This window comes from Sorex fumeus, unplaced genomic scaffold (assembly GCF_029834395.1).
Source record: "Sorex fumeus unplaced genomic scaffold, SorFum_2.1 ptg000094l, whole genome shotgun sequence".
Taxonomy (NCBI): Eukaryota; Metazoa; Chordata; class Mammalia; order Eulipotyphla; family Soricidae; genus Sorex; species Sorex fumeus.
This window is the reverse complement of record NW_026606151.1, coordinates 12,609,904-12,631,771: the sequence shown is the minus strand read 5'-3', so window position 1 is coordinate 12,631,771 and position 21,868 is coordinate 12,609,904. Positions and strand designations below refer to the sequence as shown.

The 21,868-nt window shown below is 44.2% G+C and overlaps 1 protein-coding gene across 1 annotated transcript in view; it reads left to right on the top strand.

Annotated features, from left to right (window-relative positions):
• Positions 1-21,868, top strand: part of MBOAT1 (membrane bound O-acyltransferase domain containing 1) — a 124,180-nt gene that overhangs the window by 56,991 nt on the left and 45,321 nt on the right. The window contains exons 2-3 of the mRNA XM_056132522.1: positions 9,877-10,022; positions 11,792-11,869. Of these exons, the coding sequence (XP_055988497.1) occupies positions 9,877-10,022; positions 11,792-11,869 (224 nt within the window). The remainder of the gene's footprint in view (positions 1-9,876; positions 10,023-11,791; positions 11,870-21,868) is intronic.

Below are 21,868 nucleotides of genomic sequence, written 5' to 3'. Positions count from 1 at the left end.
AAGATTGTATGGAAGAGTAAAGTATTAACATGATTTCATTCTCATTGGTCCTTTACATTGCACGGTACTGCATAGAGTGTGATTTCTTTAGGATGTGAGATACATTTATACATATACATATACATATATACATATATGTATCTCACATCCTAAAGAAATATATAATATAAATAATATATATTATATATCATATATTATATATAAGAAATAATATATATACACACGTATTTCATGTATGATGTATAATATATGTATATATAATATATACATACATATCTCATATATGAGATATAGTCATATTATATGTATATATTGTATGCATCTATAATATATACACACATATATAATACAATACTATGGTGTTTGTCTTTTTCTCTTTGACTGATTTTCTGGGGCAGACTACCTTTAGGTCCATAGTGCTGTTGTAAATGGCAGGATTTGATAAGATGAAACTTTCACTGATTTTATAAGGTGAAGGCTTTACTCCTTGGTTGTTTCCAAGGATCTGTGCCTAACTTCTTACGAAATTAAGTTTGCAGTAGATGCTAGTAACTGCAGGCCTGAGGATGGAATAAGTAGAATTCAATATAGATACAGTGTGTGTGTGTGTGTGTGTGTGTGTGTGTGTGTGTGTGTGTGGTGTGAATGTATGAGAGAGAGAGAGAAAAAAAGAGAGGGAGGGAGAGAGAGAATTGAATTGGGCATCAACCATACGCATAATTTCTTGGAGTGCCTTCATGGTAGGTGTGGAGAATGTGCAGGAAATTCCACATGGTATTTAGAATTACAAATTGCACAATAAGTATGTCAGGATTTCCCACATCCTGATATCACAAACATCCAATTTTAAGTGCTCTTTGCTGTTTTCCATAAACCAACTATTGTTTTTCAACAATTTTGAATATTGAGAATTAGTTCAAAGGACTGAGTGTATGATATGTTTTGCGTGTGGGAGGCCAAGATTCAGTCCCCAGCAGTACATGGTTTCTGGAGTACTGCAGAGAGTGAGCCCCACTTGGCACTGCCAGGCATGGACTAAAAATCCAAACTCAAGGGGCTGGAGCAATAGCACAGCAGATAGGCATTTGCCTTGCACACGGACAACCCGGGTTTGATTCCCAGCATCCCATATGGCCCCCTGAGCACCGCCAGGAGTAATTCCTGAGTGCAGAGCCAGGAGTAACCTCTGTGCATTGCCAAGTGTGCCAAAAAGCAAAAAAACCCCCAAAAAACCAAAATAAAACTAAAAATTCAAACTCAAACAAAACAAAACAAAAAATTTCAAAAGCTGTGAATGAGCATAGTTTACAGAAAATGTTTTCCACCCTGAAGGTACTTTATAATATTAATTTTAATTAAAATTATATGGAATATTAAAATATATAAAATTATATATAATTTAAACTATTCATACCTAATTAAAATTAAATATTTTAATTTTAATAAAAATTAAAATTATATTGTAATTTACATTGAACAGGGGGCCTCGTTGCTGTTCTCAGAGCAGGGTTTACCACTGTTGATTATCCTTCTATAACTTTTTAGATTTTTTTTTTTTTGCTTCATTTTGTCTTGTAGTGCTTCAGTATTTTCTGCGTTTTTTTCTTGTCATCCAGTGAATACATATGTAAAAACAGCATAGTGCAAAATAAGATTTAGAGCAAGCACCACTATATTACTTTGGAAAAGAATGGTAATCCGAGTTGCACCTTTTCATTATTTTATGTGTCTTTACTAATTGTTGATTTTGGAGGGGGCACACTTGGAGATGCTCTGCGCTGACTCCTAGCTCTGTACTCAGGGATCACTCCCGGCAGAGCTCAGGGACTATAAGCAGTGCAGGGAATGGAACCCAGGTCAGCTGTATGCAAGGGAAGCCCCTTAACTCCCGTCCTGTGCACATTTCTATCTGTCACTGTCACTGTCCTCCCATTGTTCATCGATTTGCTCGAGCGGGCCCAGTAACGTCTCCATTTTTGAGTCTTGTTGTTACCGTGTTTGACATATCGAATACGTCACGGGTAGCTTGCCAGGCTTTGCCATGCGGGCGGATACTCTCAGTAGCTTGCTGGGCTCTTTGAGAGGGGCAGAGGAATCGAACCCAGGTGGACCACGTGCAAGGCAAATGCCCTACCCGCTATGCTATGGTTCTGGCCCACAGACATAGATATGCAAAGAAAAGTAAATTTCTTCACTAGAGTTTAGCTTTCAGGCTACCTGATCAGCTTTAGACTCCCACTTCCCCTTTAAGATTGGTTACAGAAATGGTACATCTACCTCCACACCTGGGAATAAGTCCCCAGGGGTCTGCAAACCCTCATTGTCCTAAGGCGGGCTTCCGCTCCCTGGGCCACTGGGGCCTGGCTGGCCTCAGCTCGGAGTTGCTCCTGCTTGGGGACACAGGCTCATAGGTCTGCATTGTCTTCCTACCCTCAACATGCTCCGTGCTCCGTAGGCCAATGACCACCTTTTCAGGCCAACTGGCCCCTAGGGGCCTGGCGGCTGTTCTCAGAGCAGGGCCCAGAGTCTGTGGCTCTTACTCCTGCTTCCATGCGTTCCTGAGCTCTTGGGCAAAGTGGCATGTCTCCTACATGCCCTGGCTGTGAGAAAAACTGCTCTATTGTGGCATGTGTGTAGTTCTCCAGCTTTGCTCTTGCTCTGCAAAACCACCACAACACCCAATAGGAGAGAGAGAACAAAAGGGAATGCCCTGCCACAGAGGCAGGGTGGGATGGGGGAGGATGGGGGGTGGGAGGGATACTGGGATCCGTGGTGGTGGAGAATGGGCACTGGTGGAGGGATGGGTACTCAATCATTGTATAATTGAAACCCAAGCACAAAAAATTGTAAGTCTACAACTGTACCTCATGGTGTCTCACTAATAAAAATTTAAAAAAAGGGCAGGAAAACAAAATGACCTTTTTAAAAAAAATTTTTATTGAATCACCTTGAGATACAGTTACAAGCTTTCATGTTTGAGTTACAGTCACACAATGATCAAACACCCATCCCTCCACCAGTGCACATTCCCCACCACCAGTCTCCCCAGTATACCCCCCTTTCCCACCCTCCCCCTGACTCCATGGCAGGCAATTTCCCCCATACTCTCTTTCTACTTTTGGGAATTATGGTTTGCAATACAGATACTGAGAGGCCATCACATTTGGTCCTTTATCTACTTTCAGCACGTATCTCCCATCCTGAATGATCCCTCCAACCATCATTGACTTAGTGATCCCTTCTCTCTCCCAGCTGCCTTTCCCCCCACTCTCATGGGGCAGGCTACCAACTATGGAGCAGTCTTCCTGGCCCTTGTGTCTACTGTCCTTGGGTGTCAGTCTCATGTTATATTATTTTATACTCCACAAATGAATGCAGTCCTTCTATTGTCCACTTTCTGACTCATTTCACTTAGCATGAGACTCTCCATGCAAAATGACCTTTTCAAGTGTCTGGAGATGGCTTTGCTGTTCAATTTTGTCCCTCTTTAGGTTTGTAAAGCTCCACTCAGGAGAGCCAGGGATGGGCTCCTCTTTGCTGTTTTGCTGCTATTGCAGGAGAAAGGGCACATGGAAAACTCGGGCAGCCACAAGATTCCCACTGGGACAGCAGGGAGGGGGCTGGGAAGCCAACGCTTAACAGTGTGACTGTGTGTTCAGTTGAGTCAGTGCCTCGCTTGTGCAAATGTTATCCTCATCCACTTAGGAAAATATTAATGCAAGAGCTTAGCAGTGCCAGGCACTGTGTGGACCAGTCTTGTAAAGAAATAACTTCAGCGGGGAGTGGCTGGGGGAATAACGAGATGGACTGGATGTAACGTAAGGATGTAATGTAAGGATGTGAATGGAGTGTCTGGGACGCTTCAGAGCTGCTGAGGTGATTGTGCTCATCCAAAACATAAATATTAGCATGATCTAAACCATGTGACCCGTACTATGATGGCTTTTAAAAATGATTTTGCCAGGGTCAGAGCAATAGTACAGCGGGTAGGGCATTTGCCTTGCATGTGGCTGGCCTACCCAGGTTCGATTCCTGGCATCCCACATGGTCCCGTAGCACCATCAGGAGTAATTCCTGAGTGCAGAGCCAGGAGTAACCCATGAGTATCACGGGGTGTTACCCAAAAAGCAAAAAATAAAAACAAAAACAAAACAGAAGATTTTGCCAATGGGATACGGTGGGTGGTGGGTTGGAGGGGTGTTGGGTCATTGTTATGGGACTCTGGCATGGGTGGTGGGTGTGGAGTTAGAACACTGTTTGCCTGCAGCTCTATTAACAGTATTAGATCTCTATTAACCTCTATTAGCAGTATTAACTCTATTAATCTCTATTAACAGTATTAAATCTCTATTAACCTCTATTAACAGTATTAACTCTATTAATATCTATTAGCAGTATTAAATCTCTATTAATCTTATTAATAGTATTAACTATTAATTTCTATTTAACAGCTCTATTGACAGTATTAAATCTCTATAAATCTCTGTTAACACTATGTAAATGACAGAACCTAAATAAAAACTAGTAAAAACAAAACAACCTTAACACTCACTCCCAGACTTGGTGACCTCTATAGTGGTTAAGGAAAAATGGGTGGAGGAGTTTTCTTGGTGGTGGTGATTGGTGGTAGGCAAATCCTGTCCGCATATCGAGGTGTTCAGGTACACTTCCATTTCACCATTTACTATTCCCATCAGCTGTATACAAAGGTGCTTATTTCCTACATTCTTGCCAACACTTGCAATTCCGCCCCAGCTCTCCCGCTAGAACTAAGTGCTGCTGTGCATGTCTGTTCTGGGCACAGTTTGCTGTGGAGTATCAGGCTAACCATTCACGATGCCCTCCCAGGAAGTGGTGAGGAGTGCTGTGTCTGCAAGGAAGGAGAAAGCTTTTAATTCCTGCTCAAGTCTTAATTCACGATGAGGTGAGTGGTGTATACCGTGAAAAGAAAGGACTCTGGTTAGGTATAGAATTAGAGACCAAAAAGAGAGTGTGGGATTACTTTGCCAAAAGCCCACGTATTGCGAGAGAGATAGAGAGAGAGAGAGAGAGAGAGAGAGAGAGAGAGAGATTGAAACCCAGATGATGTTAAGTCTTCTTGGTGGTGACAGTCCCTTGCTCATTGTCTCTGCTATCTGGCACGTAGAGTTGTGGAATTATTAATGAATGATCTCAGGCCACTCAGGTGTGTCTCTGGGTCAGAGCTAGGGCATGCAGCTAGTTACTGTCTGTAGTGTTGCTGGCTTTAGTGACCATTCCTGGTTCTGTTCATGAGGGGAGAGTAATCTCAATGGAGGATGCATACAGGAATTGCCCGAAGGCTTTGCGGAGGGCTGGCTTCCGGTCAACAAGACAAGAGGACATGGCTGGGACCCTGGCAGTTATTTGGATTGTTTGTAAAGCTTCTCATTGTTTGTTGGTCTGGGGCCATACCTGCTAGTGTTTGGGGGCTGCTCCTAGCTCAGTGCTCAGCGGAATCATGTGGTGCGGGATTTCTGGTATGCAAAGCAAGTTCACCAGCCCTTTGGATGATCTTCCCCAACTCATGAATTTTAACCCATTTTAATAATCTTCTGGACCACTCTGGGGTGAAACTCTAAACTTCTTGTCACTAATGTTGGATCTAAAGGGAACATAATAGGAAAAATTCACACCTTGTTTATGTTATTTGTAGGTGATTTATGTTCTTTCCCCAGTTCGTTCCTTGTTGTGCTGGCTTTGTTGTGAACCGCAATGAATAGAGAGACAGCTCAGGATAGGAGAGTGAGTTTATTAGAGGCTCAGCATTGAGGATCCCAAATCAGAAGAGAATGAGACTTGGATCCCCATTTGCTGAGAGGGTCCCTCTCTCTCTTTTTTCTTTTTTTTATTTTTGGGTCTCATCTGGAGATACAAAGGGGTTCCTCCTGGCTCAGCACTCACGAATTACTCCTGGCAGTACTCGGGGGACCATATGGGATGCTGGGAATCGAACCTGGGTCGGCTGCCTGCAAGGCAAACACCCTCCCCGCTGTGCTATCGCTCCAGCCTGAGAGGATCTCTCTTTTATCCTTTAAAGGTGGGCTACACTCTACATACATTCTTATCAGTGAAACAGGGGACACAGAGGTAATAAGTAAAAGAAAAATAAGCAATGCATCATTCCCACATGGTCCGACCTTCAGGTGCTCAAAGAAAAACAATCAATGTCAGTATTTCTCGCCCATTTTTGGTGCAGCCTTCAGCTACCATCTCCTGGGCACTCCCATAAATCTGTCGGGCCCAGTGTGCTCCCATCAATCTGGTGGGCAGGTGGGCCCTTAACTCAGTTAATTGGGTCATAAAAGGAATGCTTCTCCCTCCCTTCTCTTGTTTAATGTAGGGGTCAGTTTCAGTTTCCCAGAACCCATCCTGTTTCCTTAATTTTCGTGACAGTTCCACAATTCTCATTACATACAGCTTCTTATTTGTCATTACACTCTCGAAGGCAAGGTTTATGTCTTCTTGCTTCTCTATCCCAGCGGCTCTTAAATGATCACAGTCACTTGTGAGGGCTGATGAAAATTTCTGAGTGATAGCATAGCGGTAGGGCAAGCTACCGAGAGTATCCCGCCTGCATGGCAAAGCCTGGCAAGCTACTGAGAGTATTCAATATGCCAAACACAGTGACAAGAAGTCTCACAATGGAGATGTTGCTGGGCCCACTCGAGCAAATCGATGAACAACGGGAGGACAGTGACAGTGACAGGTTCACCCTGAAATATCTGAAAATATCTATGATGTTGGGGTAAAACTGAGAATCTGCATTTTTTGTGGGTTAGAGAGGAGGACCTTGAGCCAAAGCCAGCGATCCTCAGGGCTGACTCCTGGCTCTGGGCTCAGGGGAAACCCCCTGGTGGTACTTGGGGGGAACCACATGGAGTACCAGGGATTGAACAGGGGTCAGCTGAATACTCTCCAGCTCTAAAGTGTTATTTTCTTTGAAATGTTACTGTCACTGTCACTGTCCTCCCGTTGTTCATCGATTTGTTCAAGCAGGCCCAGTAACGTCTCCATTGTGACAGTTGTTACTGTGTTTGGCATATCGAATACGTCACGGGTAGCTTGCCGGGCTCTCAGAAAAGGGTGGAGGAATCGAACTCGGGTTGGTCGCGTGCACAGCAAATGCCCTACCCGTTGTGCTATCGCTCCAGCCCTATGAACTGTATGGAATTCGAAGTATTCTTGGTCCCCCCGACCCTGACCCCAGAGAACAGTGCAGTGGAATGCAGTTGACCAGCTGAGCGCGAAAGCATTTCCCTCACAGTTTCTGCTTTTTCTGCCATGAACTACGACCCAGACTCTGGAGGCTTTATTCACATATTTTCAGCCCCCACCACTTTTCAGCTGTGTGCCTTCTATAGGGGACACGTTTGCATTCTGGGTAATCAACAGTTTAAACTGCTTTGGCATTTTTACTTCATGGTAAACCACTTTTATCTATTTTGGCTTTTGTTTTCAGTCAGCTGATTTTTCCCTGAGGGTGCAAGGGATCTGGATTTTATAGTCTCTGAGTCTTGGCCGCTGATGGGATTACAGAGACTAAAAAATCCAGATCCCGGACGAGAACAGTGCAGTCTTTTGCCCCCGTGCCTGGGTGTCCCTCGCCGGGACCCCTTGGAGGGGAGCGGGTTGAGCTTTCCTCCCTGCCCCGACCGGGGCTCCGGCAGCTGAAGACCTCCAGGACCAGCCACCACCATGCTGAGACCACTCTCCGCACACATGAAGGTACTGGCAGAGGGACAAAGCCACGCGGGTTCCGGGGCCAAGACCTCCAAGCCTACTGGGTTTGGAGTCGAGCATCTTCCATCCAGATCCTCCAAATTCCAGCAGGCGGGGGTCACACCCACCACCTGGCCCCCTGGCGCCGTGTAATCCCATCAGCAGCCAAGACTCAGAGACTATAAAATCCAGATCCCGGAACCGCGCGGCCGCATTTGCGGCTGCGCAACATCTTATCAGAGCTTTTTTTTTTTTTTTATGACATCTTATTATCTCATTCCTACTTTGGACATACTTGCAGGCTATCGAATGTAGCCTGCCCACAGGGCAGAGTCTGGCAAACTCCCCGTGGCGTACCAAATATGCCAAATACCAGTAACAATGATGGGTCTCATTCTCCTAAAGAGCCGTGAATATAATCTCAGGGCTAGGATGAAAGAGACGTTACTGGGGCCTGCTCGAGGCAATCGACGATTAACAGGATGATGAAATGAAATGAAATGGTGCAAGGGAATGATATCTTTATATAGCTACCTATTTGTAGAGATTTATGTGTATTTATTTGTTTTTTTGTTTGTGGACCACACCCATTGGTGCTCAGGGACTCTTCTCAGCATGGTGCTCAGGGGTTACTCCTTAAAGTGCTTGGGAACCATGTGATGCTAGGAACCAATGTCAGGCCTCTTGTATACAAATAATGTGCTCCAACCCATTGAGCTATTTCTTTCCACCCATCATTGTGTGTGTATGTGTGTGTTGTTGTGTGTGCTTATGCGTGTGTGTGCGCATGTACTTATTTGTGTAGTTTTTAAAAAAAATTTTAAAAAGTAAAATATCCTGAACAGAATGAACACATAGATTTTCCTGAGGAAGTTAGGTTCTTATTTTGCCTGTTTGGTATTGGAGGCTGAATGCAGGGCTGTTTTTTTTTTTTCCTTCATTTTTGGTTGTTTTTGTTTTGTTCTCATACCCGGCAGTATTTAGGTCTCTATGATCAGGGATCACTCTTGGTGGAGTTTGGGCGACCATATAGGGCCCCAGGGATAGAACCTGGGTTGACTGTGTGCAAGGCAAGTACCCTACCTGCTGTATTATTGCTCTTGCCCCGTGTGTGTGTGTGTGTGTGTGTTTACCACACCCAGTGATGCTCAGGGTTACTCCTGATTCTGAACCATGAATTATTCCTGGCAGGGACTCAGGGACCATATGGGATGTCAGGGATTGAATCCAGGTTGGCCGCGTGCAAGGCAAACACCTGACACATTGAACTATCTCTCTGGCCTTGTGTTTTCTCATGGTCACACCTTGTATTAGAGCAATGCTCTTCATTGATGTTGCTTTGAAACCATCAAGTTAGAGTCGGATCACAGTTGGTGGTTACTCTGGATTGGCATCATCTTGTTTATCCGCTACCAAATGAGAGAACTGAAGTTTTCCATTGCTACCTTGAGTTTGTTTTCTTGCTTCTAGAATACATTCTTCACTTAGGATAATGCTGAGGGGTGGAGGGGAGGTGGGAGAGATAGCACCAGGGATAAAGCATTTGCTTTGTATGTAGTTGACTCTAGTTCAACCTCTGGACACTCCTGAGTGTATTTCAAAACAGAGGTAGGGTGGGATGGGGGGGATTTGGAGGGGTGGGAGGGATACTGGGATCCGTGGTGGTGGAAAATGGGCACTGGTGGAGGGATGTGTATTTGATCATCGTATAATTGAAACCCAAGCACAAAAATTTGTAAGTCTACAACTGTACCTCATGGTGTCTCACTAATAAAAATAAAAAAAAAAAAGAACAAAAGCATAGTGTGAGAGTCGGGGGTTGGTAGAAAAATGCCACAGACTGATATCATGGTCAGGAGTGACCCTTGACTTAAAAATGGCCTAGTGTATGATCTAGACTAGTCCTAAAGGGGAGAAAGACATTATTGGGTTCCTGACTTCTTATACACGCAAGGATATGACTGTGTTTCCTGACTCTCAAGCCTTCTACAAACCAACACTCCATCAGGGAGAGAAAACACAGATTCAGGTTGGGGATGCAACTTGATGTGGAGAATGGAAAAGTAGCGGAGATAATTCATACGCAGGCACAACAGGAAAAGTGTTTCAATCTCCCTCTCTCTTTTTTCCCCATAGGTGAATTTTGTGGCTTGCCAGCTCTTTGCCTTGGTGGCTGCCTTCTGGTTTCGCCTTTATTTAAACCCTGGTAAAAGCAGTCCTGAGGTCCGACACACGTTTGCCACTGTGTTTGGCATCTATTTTGTCATCTTTTGTTTTGGCTGGTGAGTATAAACTCATACATTTTTTCCCCTTCAAACTAAAGAACTGTGATTTACAAAGTTGTTGATAGTTGAGTTTTAGGCATATAATATCTCAACACCAATCCCATCAGCAGTGTCAACTTCCTTCCACCAGTGTTCCCATATTCCTTCCCTACCCCAAACCTCACCCCATTTCCACATGTCAACTGGTCAGGCACATTACAAAATTTCAGTGGTGGCAGCTCAGATCTCAGGTTTTCAGTGTTGTTGAGTCTGTTTTGGATATATGACTATACCACTCACTCCTATCTCCAATATAACTGAAGCCCAGATGGCTGTTCACCCATTACTTCCCCGACCCTCACAAATTCTATAAATTCTCATTTTAATTATCTGGGTGGGTTGAGTTAATTATCTGGGTGGGTTTAATTATCTGGGTGGGTTGAAGCCTCATTCATTGCATTTCCCAGCACTAAGGAAAGAAATACATGCTCTTTAAACTTAATGTAAACTAACCACAAAGGAAATCTCCTTTGATTGAGAGAAACTGGGATCAGTAACCTGTTCACTCAGAAATTATTGTAGCAACTTTTTCTTAAGTTTGGACTTCTGCTGACTTTCACCTGGGTTTGAACTAACCCAGGGACGCACCCTTCTTCCCTGTTTGCGAGAAGGGTGTTTTCTCTTGCATTGAATTTGTGTCCTCGCATTACTGTTCCTTCATAGACTGGGTGTTGGTCTTATAGAGAGAGTGGAACAGTAGCTTTAATGAAACAGATAGAACTTGGGGTTGAGACTTTCCTCTGCTGCATAAGGAAGGCAAATCCCAGGAGTGCTAAGTTAAAGTTCCTACAACTTATGAAATATGTGAATTTTTTAGGGTTCTAAACTGTGGTTCCCTTTCATTCAACTCAAATTTGAGAAAAAATGCAGAGTGCTAGTTGCTAGCAATGGGTAAGGTACTTGCCTTGCATGCAGTTGACCTTGGTTGATCCCTAATATCACATAGAGTTCCTTGAGCAGTAGCACTGTTGTCCCATTGTTCATAGATTTGCTTGAGTGGGCACCAGTAATGTCTCCATTGTGAGACTTGTTGCTACTGTTTTTGGCATATCGAATATGCCACAGGGAGTTTGCCAGGCTTTGCTGTGCGGGCAGTGTACTCTCAATAGCTTGTCGGGCTCTCTGAGAGGGATGGAGGAATTGAACCCTGTGCAATCTGGGGGGATGGAGGAATTGAACCATGTGCAAGGCAAACGTCCTACTTGCTGTGTTATCACTCCAGCCCTTCTTGAACTTCTTGAACAGTACCTTGAATTATCCTCCTTGAGCAGTACCTCGAATCCCAGAGCACAAAACCAAGAGTAAGATCTGAGCATAGTTGGATGTGTCTCCAACACAAAACTAAGTTAGAAGATGAAGAGTACGGAATCAGCCTCCAAGTCAAAGTCTGGGGAATCTGAATTTGGGTTCTGGTCCTTGAAAATTAAGAAAAAGGAAACATCTCTTCTAGTTTTCAATTATTATATGAGAAAAAGAGTCTAAACATTTTGTGCATGGATTCCTGGCACAGATAATGCTACAGTTTTATCTATGGGGGCTTCCTAGTATCAGTCAAGGCAGAGAATTTTAACTCCTTGACTGATTTTTCTCTGACAGAAACTTCAGTCAGTGGATCACTTACTATTTGGACTGGGCGGGAGGTAGAAGTGGCGTAGCAGCAGGATGGGAGATAGAAACATTAATATGAAATATGATCTGTGCCCATGTCTTTCTGCCATACCCCGCAGGTACTCCATACACCTGTTCGTGCTGGTGTTACTTTGCTATGGCGTGTTGGTTACTGCCAGCGTGTCCAATATTCACAGGTAAGGCCCCGGGAATGAATGAAATAGTGGAGAGGTGAAGTATTTTTTTGTCTTTTATGAAATTTCATTTCTACCCATGGGATATTATTTTGAAGATCTCTGGGATATCTAACAGAAGGGCCCTAAAGGTGGGGTGCAAAAGGGTTCTCAGGTGAAAGAGTTCATCAGAATGAGGCAGCTTAGTCTGTGACGACCCACACTGGGTGGGAATCTAGTGTTTGCTGACAGGGAATATGACCCAATAGTGAGAAGGGGTGAGTGATGGAGCACCGCGTCCCATGTGACTAAGTTGAACAGGGTCCCTGAGGCCAAGGGAGAAGGACAACGGGGTCAGGAGGGCTGACAAGCAGTGCTCATGCAGCGTCTTTATTGAACAAGCAACAGACTTTTATAGGCCTCTAGGAGGACGCATACGTTGGAAAAATATACAGGAATGTTCAGGATACATAAGTTTAGAATGTACTGGGCTTCTAGACATCAATGATGTTTTTCTGTAATTACATCGTTTCAGGGCTGGAGTGATAGCATAGTGGGTAGGGCGTCTGCCTTGCACGCGGGCGACCTGGGTTCGATTCCTCCGCCCCTCTCGGAGAGCCCGTCAAGCTACCGAGAGTATCTCGCCTGCACGGCAAAGCCTGGCAAGCTATCCATGGCGTATTCAATATGCCAAAAACAGTAACAACAAGTCTCACAATTTGTTGTGAGACGTTACTGGTGCCCGCTCGAGCAAATCGATGAACTACGGGAGGACAATGACAATGATAGTGACATCGTTTCGATGATACTTTCCTTGCTTATATATTGATGCACCATAGCAACTTGTTCTGCCATAAGAACGAGGAAAGAGCCCGCTAGAAAAACAAGAAAGTCAGCCCTTAGATTGTGTAACCCCCCGGCAATGGTTTCTAATAAACTAGTCTTTAGACAACATCTCCTCAGGACAAGAACTTTCTTAATATTAACTAGCACAGGCTCCCAACATTGAAGTTATACATTGACATGGATGAGCCTTAGAACAAATATACTGAGTGAAGGAAACCAGATATATTCTGTTTTCACAGAGACAGACTAGGGCTGGAGCGATAGTATGGCAGGTAAAGCACTTGCCTCACACGTAGCCAACCCAGCTTTCATCCTTAGTGCTCCATATGGTTCCCTGAGCAGTACCAGGAGTGATCCCTAAGCACAGAACCAGGAGTAAGCCCTGAGCAATGCTGGATGTGGCCCCCAAAGCATAAGAGGAAAAAAAAAGAAATCAAAACGAATCAGAAATGGAACCAGACCTAGGCCTGGGGGACTGGGGGTGGGTTGGGGTGAGTGCTTGGCTGGGATATGCAGAGCTATGGATGAGGACGCAAAAGAGGCCAGAGGAACGTTGGGGTTCATGCCTATGACCTTGAATATGGCTGTGGTTTTCTAGATGTTTCTGTGCCTCCAAACTTAAGTACGTAAAGGGAGAGGAAGTCTCCCCCTAATATTGTTATTTAGAAGTACAGATGTGATCTCATGATTGCCAGTTCGTGCTCAGGAAATCAGCTGAGATGCTAGGCTGCTGGGGTTCACACCTGCTTGCCATGGTCTTCTGCAATCTGCCTCCCAGTAACACGGGAATGTCAACCCTGTGAAAACAAAGGCTTTGCTCTCCCGTTGATGGTTGTATCAGTAAAGCCTAGAACAGTACCTGTCACAGAGAAAGGCTAATACATACTTATGGAACAAATGACTGAGTATCTTTGGAAAGATCTGAAGATTCCCACTTCCAATATCTTTTCCGGCAGCCTCTCTGAAAAATCAGGTGTTTATTTTAGCCTCGGAAAGCTCTTTGACTAATGACACTATAGTTTCCTTTTTTTAATTAATTTTTTAATTTTTTAATGAATCAACATGAAATATACAGTTACAGACTTACAAACTTTTGTGCTTACATTTCAGTCATATAGTGATCAAGTACCCATCCCTCCACCAGTGCCTGTTCACCACCAATGTTCCCAGTATCCCTCCTGCCACCCCCCCATTCCCCCCTCCCCCCGCCTCTCTTTGTGGCAGGCACATTCCCTTTTACACTCTCTCTCTCTCTCTCTCTCTCTCTCTCTCTCTCTCTCTCTCTCTCTCTTTCCTTTTGGGTCTTGTGGTCTGCAATGCAAGTATTGAGTGACCATCATAATCATATTCGGTCTATAGTCTTCTTTTGGCATGCATCTCCCATCCTGAGCGGACCCTCCAAACACCCTTTACTTGGTGGTCCCTTCTCTATCTGAGATGCCTTTTCCCCCAGCATGTGAGGCTGGCTTCCAGGCCGTGGAGCAAACCTTCTGGTACTTATCTCTACTATTCTTGGGTGTTGGTCTCCCATTCTGTTACTTGATATTCCACAAATGAGTGCAATCTTTCTAATTCTATCCTTTTCCTTTTTGGATCCTTGAAATTTTGCTTTTTGGTGTACAGTCATGTCATTACTTACAGCCAATATTTGTCCTTTGGGCCTGAAGAGATAGCATGGTATGTAAGCACTGTTGTCATCCCTGGCACCCCATATGTTCCTTGGAACATTAGCAAAAGAGATTCCTTAGACCAGAGTTGGGATTAAGCCCTGAGTGCTGTTGGGCATGGCTCAAAATCCTAAGCCTCACTCCTCCAATTATTTTATTATTTAAAAAAATTTTTTTTATTAGTGAATCATCATGAGGTACAGACACAAACTTACAAACTTTCATATTTCAGTCATACAATAATTGTGTACCCATCCCTCCACCAGTGCCCATTCTCCTCCACCAGTGTTCCAAATATCTTTTCCCCGCCCCGCCATCTGTGTGGCAGGGCATTCAATTTTGTTTTCTTTCCTTCTGGGTGTTATAGTTTGCAATCGAGGTATCGAGTGGCCATCATGTTTGGTCTGTAGTCTATTTTCGACATCATCTTTCATCCCGAAAGGGTCCTCCCAACATCCTTTACTTGGTGTTCCCTTCTCTGTCTGAGCTGCCCTTTCCCCCAGCATGAGGCCGGTTTCCAAGCTGTGGAGCAGACCTCCTGGTCCTTATCTTTACTACCTCTAGGAGTCAATCTCTCATTTTGTTACTTTATATTCCACAGATGAGTCCAATCTTCCTATGCCTGTCCCTCTCTTTCTGATTCATTTATTTTCTATTTATTTTTTAAATTTTTAATAGTGAGACATCATGAAGTACAGTTACAGACTTACACATTTTTGTGCTTGGGTTTCAATTATACAATGATCAAATACCCATCCCTCCACCAGCACCCATTTCCCACCACCACGGATCCCAGTATCCCTCCCACCCCCCCATGCCCCCCCATCCCACCCTGCCTCTGTGGCAGGGCATTCCCTTTTGTTCTCTCTCTCTCTCTTATTGGGTGTTGTGGTTTGCAAAAGAGGCAATGGGTGACAATCATGTTTGGTCTATAGTCTACTTTCAGCATGCTTCTTCCATCCCGGGAGGATCCTCCCAACACCTTTACTTGGTGCTCCCTTCTCTATCTGAGCTCCCTTTTCTCTTAGCATGTGTGGCTGGCCTCCATGCCATGGAATAAAATTCCTGGTACTAATCTCGGCCATTCTTGGGTGTTAGTCTCCTATTTTGTTACTTTATGTTCCCCAGATGAATGCAATCTTTCTATGTCTATCCCTTTCTTTCTGAGTCATTTCACTTAACATGATACTTTCCATGTAGTACCACTTGTATGTAAATTTCGTGACTTCATCTTTTCTAACAGCTACATAGTACTCCATTGTGTAAATGTACCAAAGTTTCTTTAACCAGTCATCTGTTCTCGGGCACTCAGGTTTTTTCCAGATTCTGTCTATTATAAAGCTATTATAAAGCTGGAGCGATAGCACAGCGGGTAGGGCGTTCGCCTTACACGCGGCCAACATGGCCGACCCGAGTTCGATTCCTCCGCCCCTCTCGGAGAGCCCGGCAAGCTACCGAGAGTATTGGATATGCCAGACACAGTAACAACAAAGTCTCCAATGGAGACGTTACTGGGCCCGCTCGAGCAAATCGACGATCAACGGGAGGGCCTTTACTTTACTTTTACTTATAAAGAGTGCTGCAATGAACAAACAATTGCAGATGTTTCTGACTCATTTAAAGTATCACTTAACATGATACTTTCCATGTTGATCCATTATATGCAAATTTCATGACTTCATTTTTTCTAACAGCTGCATAGTACTCCATTGTGTAGATGTACCAAAGTTTCTTTAACCAGTCATCTGTTCTTGAGCACTCGGGTTTTTCTTTCAGATTTTGACTATTGTAAACAGTGCTGCAATGATCATACGAGTGCAGATGTCATTTCAACTATACTTTTTTGCCTCTCCAGGATATATTCCCGGGAGTGGTATTACTGGGTCAAATGAGAGCTCAATTTCTAATTTTTTTTTTTTTTTGCTTTTTGGGTCACACCCAACAATGTTCAGGGGTTACTCCTGGCTCTGTACTCAGGAATTACTCCTGGCGTGCTTGGGGGACCATATGGGATGCTGGGAATTGAACCCGGGTCGGATGTGTGCAAGGCAAATGCCCTACCTGCTGTGCTATTGCTCCAGCCCCCAATTTCTAATTTCTTAAGAATAGTCCATACTATTTTCCAAAAGGGCTAAACCAGTCGGCATTCCCACCAGCAGTGAAGGAGAGTCCCTTTCTTCCCTCCTCTGTGCCAACACCGGTTGCTTTTGTTCTTTTAGATGTGGGTTATTTTGGTTTTAAAGAGGAAATATTTTTGTTTTAAAGTCACTATTGCTATTATTGTTTTCATTTCCTATCTCCCCTTTCCCTTTATTGTTGTTGTTGCTGATGCTCTTTTTTTTTAAAATTTGTTTTGGGGCCACACTTGGCTATGTTCAGGGCTTACTTCCAGTTCTGTGCTCAGGAGTCACTCCTGGTCATCCTTAGGGGAACCATTTTGGGTGCTGGAGATCAAACCCAGGTTAGCCATGTGCAAGGCAAACACCCTATTTGTTGTACTATTTCTCTAGCCCCTGTTGATGCTCTTTTGATGAGTGGGGGTTGCACAGAGGCCCGATAATGGTGCTGGCTCAAGTCATCTATGGTGCCTGTGGGGTTCAACCGTCAGACTCTGGGTCCTGCTTTAACCTGACTTTGGTACCCTCTGAGGGCTGCACTCCCTCAGTGGAAGGGTTGGCATACATGCATGTCAGGGTTGCACTCTTGGTTCAGGCTCACAGGTTATGGTTATGGTGCTGGCCTGGAAGTGCTGTGAGACTCACATGTGCTCACCAGGGCTCACACTTCCTGGCCTTGTATTTGCACATTTTACTAGTCACTCTGATTCACCAGGGTTTGCGCACCTTTCTTTGGGTGCTTACACACATGTGCGCACGCGCGCACGCACACACACACACACACACACACACACACACACAAACTGGTTGTGCTATGTCCAGAAATATTTTATGGCATGGGAGATTCCAGACAGAATTCAAATCACATGTGGGACATCAGGGATTTGAACTCGTGACCATAGACCTGCCAAACAGGCATGCTAAGCGACAGAGCCATCCCTCTGGGCCCCTTTGAAATTTTAGAGTCACTCCATTGAGTATCAAAGAGAGCCATGGAAATTTGACTTCGAGTCATTCCTTTTCTAAGGGTCCTCCTTGAAAGAGGATAGTGTCAGTACATCAGAAGGGAAGGAGAAAAGCCCTATTTATGCTTTGGAAAGAACGGGTTTGGGCCATGTATTTCTTACTTTGACATAGGCCATTATCAGTAGGGAGTGAAAAATACCCAGGTTTTCCCAAACTTGCTCTTGGAAGCCATTTCATTAATAAAATGCTGTTGACTCATGCACCTTCCCAACTCCCTTACAAATTGAGATCTTTCAGCGACCCCTACATTTGCCAATGGTCCATGTTCCAGAGGGTCACGGACAGACATGCACACTTGCTCTGTGCCAGATCTTGGGTCACTGTGTCGCTCTTTGGCCAGGCTTGGGATATCCTGGCCAGAAATGGGAACTTTGGTGCTTGGCTGAGCTGAGCAGTTAGCAGACACGCTCTGATCATGTTAACACAATGATCATGCATGAGGAGAGGGCTGTGTCATGAGATGGGAAAGAAAAGATGCCAGATGACTTCTGGCCTCTCTCTCTTCCCATGTGGGGTGGCCAAATTGCAGCGGTTAGGGGTGGTGATGAGAATTCCCGAAGGAGGGGAGTGTTGCCTATTCCAGCTGGGAAGGCGCTCCAGAAGAACAGGAGTCTGTTTCTTTCCATCCTAGGGAATTTTAACAAGTCCTCTGGCTTCTTTGTACCTCGTATTTCTCATCTATCAAATAAAAAGGAGGATGCGGTGATACCTTGGACTTGTTCCCCTTACAAGCATAATCTCATGGTTATTTTTATTTTGTTATTATTATTTTATTTATTGAATCACCATGAGAAAATTTACAAAGCTTTCAAGTTCAAGTCTCGGTCATACAATGATCAAACACCCTTCCCTTCACCAGTAATTATTTTTTACCACCAAGAACCACAATATACCCCCCTCCCACCCCTCCCAATGTCTGTGAGGCGGATGATTTCTACTTAACTCTCTCTCTACTCTGATTACATTCATTATTTCGACAAAAGATGCACCATTATTGTTTGGAATTTCCCCCCCCCCCAACAATCAGAACTGCTGAAAAGACATTATAAAATAATTTGTTTCCTATTGCTGGTTATGAAAACCATATGATGTCGTGCGGCCGCTATTGCAGCTGCGCGATTTTCGATTTCTAATATTTTACTAATTAAGTCTGGAGGGATTTTTGCCAAGAGATGGATAATTATGAGATTGGTTTCTGTGTGTCTGGTGCCATGGCCGTACCGGAGAGTTGCTCGTGGGGGGCAACTTGTGGCTTCGGTCAGGCGTAAAGGATGAGCCAGTTTCGCCCCCCTTCCCATGAGGCTGCAGTTGCCCCATCACCGCCGACTCATACCTGGCTTTCCAATAAGCTCTGAGGCAGGTGGCGGGCGGGGGGGGAGGTGGAAGAGACGGTTGCCCTTTCCCTCCCGGGGGGGCATGGCACGGTAGTTTAATGCATAGTCCATTCCCATTTCTGCCACAAGCTGCCAGGCTCTAGATTAAATCCATGTGTTTCTGGAGCCATGGCCGTGCAGGAGAACCCATTTTTTTTTTTTTTAATTTTTGGTGTGTATTTCTTGTTCTCCTTTTCTCATCCCTGAGCCAAGGGTAAGAAGTTGAGTATCATGCTGAGTGAAGTTAGTCAGGGAAAGAGAGACAGATACAATAATCTTGTTCCCATGCAGGATATAAAGGAAGATAGTAGGGAATACTCATGCCGAAAGGAAACAGAAAGGAAGAGCAGGACAACCATCCTGAATAGGAAGCGTATCCCTAGGGGTGGAGGGGGGGGGTCAGGTCAGGGAAAGGACCACTATGACAGTGATAGAGGGAGGTGGTTACTCTGGGTGAGGACTGAGTGCTGAAAAGAGGTAAAGAGATATGCATGATGCCCTATCAGTAACAGTATCATAAAACACAGTGACTAAAGTGGGGTGCGTGAGGAGGGTAGAAAAGGGAAAGAAGGCCAAAAATAATATGCCTGCTGTAGAAACAGGCTGGGAGGTCCTAGGGAAACTGGGGGCACTTGTGGAGGGCAGTTAGAATACTCGTGAAGGGACAGGTGTTGGAACAATGAACGCCTGAAACTCAAATGTTGGTGTTAAGCCAGGACATTAGGATGAGTCTCTGGGCGCTGCCCTGCAAGCAGGAAGCAGAACCGAGGCTCCACTTTCACACTAAGTGGGCAAGCTAAAACTTATGAATCCGATGACCTGGAGAAATACAGCATGCTCTCATACACCTGCCTGGTCATACATTATCCTGGCAGTACAGGGCAGCAGTTTCCCCCTCTCTTACACGTCCTTAATCTGGATTGACCTTCAAGTATCAGTATCAGTTTTCCCTTTGCCCTATGTGTAACCCACCAGAAGAATGTGGAGACATAATCTGTAAAGCCTACAATGTCCAGTTCCATATCTTCCTTTGACATTTTAATCATAACAACATAGCTTTGACAAAATAGCTTTGACAAGAAATGTATACCCTGATGTTCTTTTGATGAATGCTCATCCTGTAACGGTTTGTACTCTCGTTAGTGAGTCTTTCTCTATGATGAAGTCATTAGGATGGAACTGATAAAAAATAGAATAAAAGGAGGCCTCTGGCAGTCGCTCTTCTCCTTGACCCAGATTGAGCCTTGGCCCTCGGTACTCTGTACATTCCTCTCCCATGTCTTATCTCCGTTCTGCTGGCTGATTGATCGATTACTTCATGCAACATTGATGAGCTTCTGGTTGCTGCCCTGGCTTAGCACCAACACTCAACCATGAACAACTTCATGGCTTTGTGGTCCACGGCAATTCAATAAAAATAAATCAGTAAAAAGAAGTTGGTCTCAGGGTCAAAGAGACTACCGGGGTTAAGGCACTTGCCTTCTAGGTAGCTGACCCTGGTTAGAATCCCCAGCATTGCAGATGATTCCCAGAGCACCGCCAGATTCCTGAGTACAGAGATAGGAATAGTCTGAGTAATACCTCACATGGCTGCCACATCCCTGCACCCCCCCAAGGAAATAACAGAAGAAAAAAAAAACTCATCCAGAAATTTTCACACCACATTAGTTTTGTCAGCATTGAAATTTGAACGTCTGCTAGTCTGTCTCCAAAAATACTGACTCTACTGAGCCTGGATTCCTTAGATTTTTCACGTATTCCCAGGGTGATGAGTTTATAGCCTCATTGAACTGAGCACAGTTTCTTGACATCAGCCATGATAGTCAGATCTCATGACTACTGTTGAATTGTAGTAGCTGTTCTCATTGGGTGGGGGGTAAGGTAGAAATCTTGCTCCTTTGGAAGAAAGAGGAAGGCATGGTTGCATTTGAAGAGGTCCCGAAAGAATCTGTCTTTGGAATATGCTTTGTGCTTCTGCCTCAAGACTCAGGAACTGTCAGGACAAAGAGAACAGGAGCTGAATCCAAAAGGTCTGATTCCTCTCTCCTTCCAGATGGCTCATCAGGGAGTTGCTCTGCCTTAGTAGTTGGCTTGTTCATCAGCTTCTTGATTTGAAATGGGTTAAGGATAAATCTTTTTGACGAAGTCATGAAATTTACATACAAGTGGTACTACATGGAAAGTATCATGTTAAGCGAAATGAGTCAGAAAGAGAGGGATAGACATAGAAAGATTGCATTCATCTGGGGAACATAAAGTAACAAAATAGGAGACTAACACCAAAGGATGGCTGAGATTATTACCAGGAATTTTACTCCATGGCTTGGAGGCCAGCCACAAATGCTAGAGGAAAAGGGAGTCAGATAGAGAAGGGAGCACCAAACAGAGGGTGTTGGGAGGATCCTCCCAGGATGGGAGAAGCATGCTGAAAGTAGACTATAGACCAAACATGATTACCACTCATTGCCTCTTTTGCAAATCACAACACCCAAAAGGAGAGAGAGAACAAAAGGGAATGCCCTGCCACAGAGGCAGGGTGGGATTGGGGGGGGATCGGGGGTCGGAAGGATACTGGGATCCATGGTGGTGGTAAATGGGCACTGGTGGAGAGATGGGTATTTGATCATTGTGTAGTTGAAACCCAAGCACAAAAATTTGTAAGTCTATCACTGTACCTCATGGTGTCTCACTAATAAAATTTTTTAAAAAAAAGAATAAATCTTTTTAAAACTTAAATATTTTTTTTTCAATAGTATTGTCTTTGCAAATGATAGTAAGATGAACTCAAAATTTGAAGTACTTTTGAGCTTATAGCACTTTCCCCATATTTCTCTGTTTTTTTTTTTGTGGTTCTCAAATGAACGTTTATGATTCCTACTTTACTATTCCTTAGATTGTTATTGAGTCCTTTCTGATCTATTTTGGTATGAATTTGAGTATGATGTAATATCACAATGCCTGTTTTGATACATGTTTAAAAGTTATGCCTTCTGG